This window comes from Macrobrachium rosenbergii, chromosome 5 (genome assembly GCF_040412425.1).
Source record: "Macrobrachium rosenbergii isolate ZJJX-2024 chromosome 5, ASM4041242v1, whole genome shotgun sequence".
Lineage (NCBI taxonomy): Eukaryota > Metazoa > Arthropoda > Malacostraca > Decapoda > Palaemonidae > Macrobrachium > Macrobrachium rosenbergii.
In genome coordinates, this window is record NC_089745.1 from 65321771 (window position 1) to 65323386 (window position 1616).

The window sequence follows — 1616 nt, forward strand, 5'->3', positions numbered from 1 at the left end:
AATTGCCGGTGGTGAAATTATTTGGCAATATTAAACTGTAATTATTATCTTTTAATGCAAGTGCACAAGGTGTTCATTTAGTCACCAACGTAATCAGTAGCACGTGTTTTACCAGACCATTCGAAACTATCGCTGAACGCTCTTCACTTAACTTACATTTCTTGTCTTTTAACGTCATTAATGTGTATGTCTTCTACTCATTTCTTGGAATAACGTCTCCTTTAGATAACTATCAAAACTTTTATCTCGGCTTGGAAAAACAACTATTGCCAAGATGAATAAAACTAAGAGAAGATACATTTGACCAATTTTCCTAAACTATTGGCAACCGATCAGCTTCAGGTGACGGTGGTGACATAGCAGTGGGTGAGGCTACTGCTGCAAAGCTGGTTAAATCAGTGGGTGAGGCTACTGCTGCAAAGCTGATTAAAGCAGTGGGTGAGGCTACTGCTGCAAAGCTGGTTAAAGCAGTGGTTGAGGCTACTGCTGCAAAGCTGGTTAAAGCAGTGGGTGAGGCTACTGCTGCAAAGCTGGTTAAAGTAGTGGGTGAGGCTACTGCTGCAAAGCTGGTTAAAGCAGTGGGTGAGGCTACTGCTGCAAAGCTGATTAAAGCAGTGGGTGAGGCTACTGCTGCAAAGCTGATTAAAGCAGTGGGTGAGGCTACTGCTGCAAAGCTGATTAAAGCAGTGGGTGAGGCTACTGCTGCAAAGCTGATTAAAGCAGTGGGTGAGGCTACTGCTGCAATGCTGATTAAAGCAGTGGGTGAGGCTACTGCTGCAAAGCTGGTTAAAGCAGTGGGTGAGGCTACTGCTGCGAAGCTGGTTAAAGTAGTGGGTGAGGCTACTGCTGCAAAGCTGGTTAAAGCAGTGGCTGAGGCTACTGCTGTGAAGCTGGTTAAAGCAGTGGGTGAGGCTACTACTGCAAAGCTGGTTAAAGCAGTGGGTGAGGCTACTGCTGCAAAGCTGGTTAAAGCAGTGGGTGAGGCTACTACTGCAAAGCTGGTTAAAGCAGTGGGTGAGGCTACTACTGCAAAGCTGGTTAAAGCAGTGGGTGAGGCTACTGCTGCAAAGCTGGTTAACGCGAGTATCATCAGACTCGGGGTAAGATGAAAATGTGGTACACAGGACCGCAGACTTTCTACCGAAGCCATCTTGCCAAAAAATCATAATTGTGTCTTGTCTTCTTGGACGTTTATTAGAAGTCGTAAGGGATTGTTACGTTGGCAACACCCTCACAATGCTTATTATTATCCTATACATTATATATATATATATATATATATATATATATATATATATATATATATATATATATATAAATATAAATATATATATGTATATATATATATATATATATATATATATATATATATATATATATATATATATATATATATATATATATATGTGTGTGTGTGTGTGTGTGTGTGTGTATGTGTGTGTTTTGTATGCTAGAAATAATCAACACACAATCAAGTGTGGAACAGAAATAAATTTCTGACTCATATCAGGATCGAACCCAGGTCTTTCAACTGAAAGGCAAGGCCGCTGCCAACTAAGCCACACGAGTCATAAAAGAAGTTGGAACCTAAGTGTCACCTAAGGTTTTACCTGTGT

The 1616-nt window shown here is 40.8% G+C and overlaps 1 protein-coding gene across 1 annotated transcript; it reads right to left on the bottom strand.

Moving 5' to 3' along the window:
• Positions 1-313: 313 nt before the first annotated feature.
• Positions 314-1150, bottom strand: LOC136838948 (uncharacterized). The gene has a single exon (XM_067104643.1). It carries the CDS (start codon positions 1148-1150, stop codon positions 314-316), a length of 837 nt encoding a protein of 278 aa, XP_066960744.1.
• Positions 1151-1616: the final 466 nt, after the last annotated feature.

Excerpts from the sequence above, each read along its gene's own strand:
- LOC136838948 (XM_067104643.1), bottom strand. The coding sequence starts at position 1,150 with ATGGCTTCGGTAGAAAGTCTGCGGTCCTGTGTACCACATTTTCATCTT.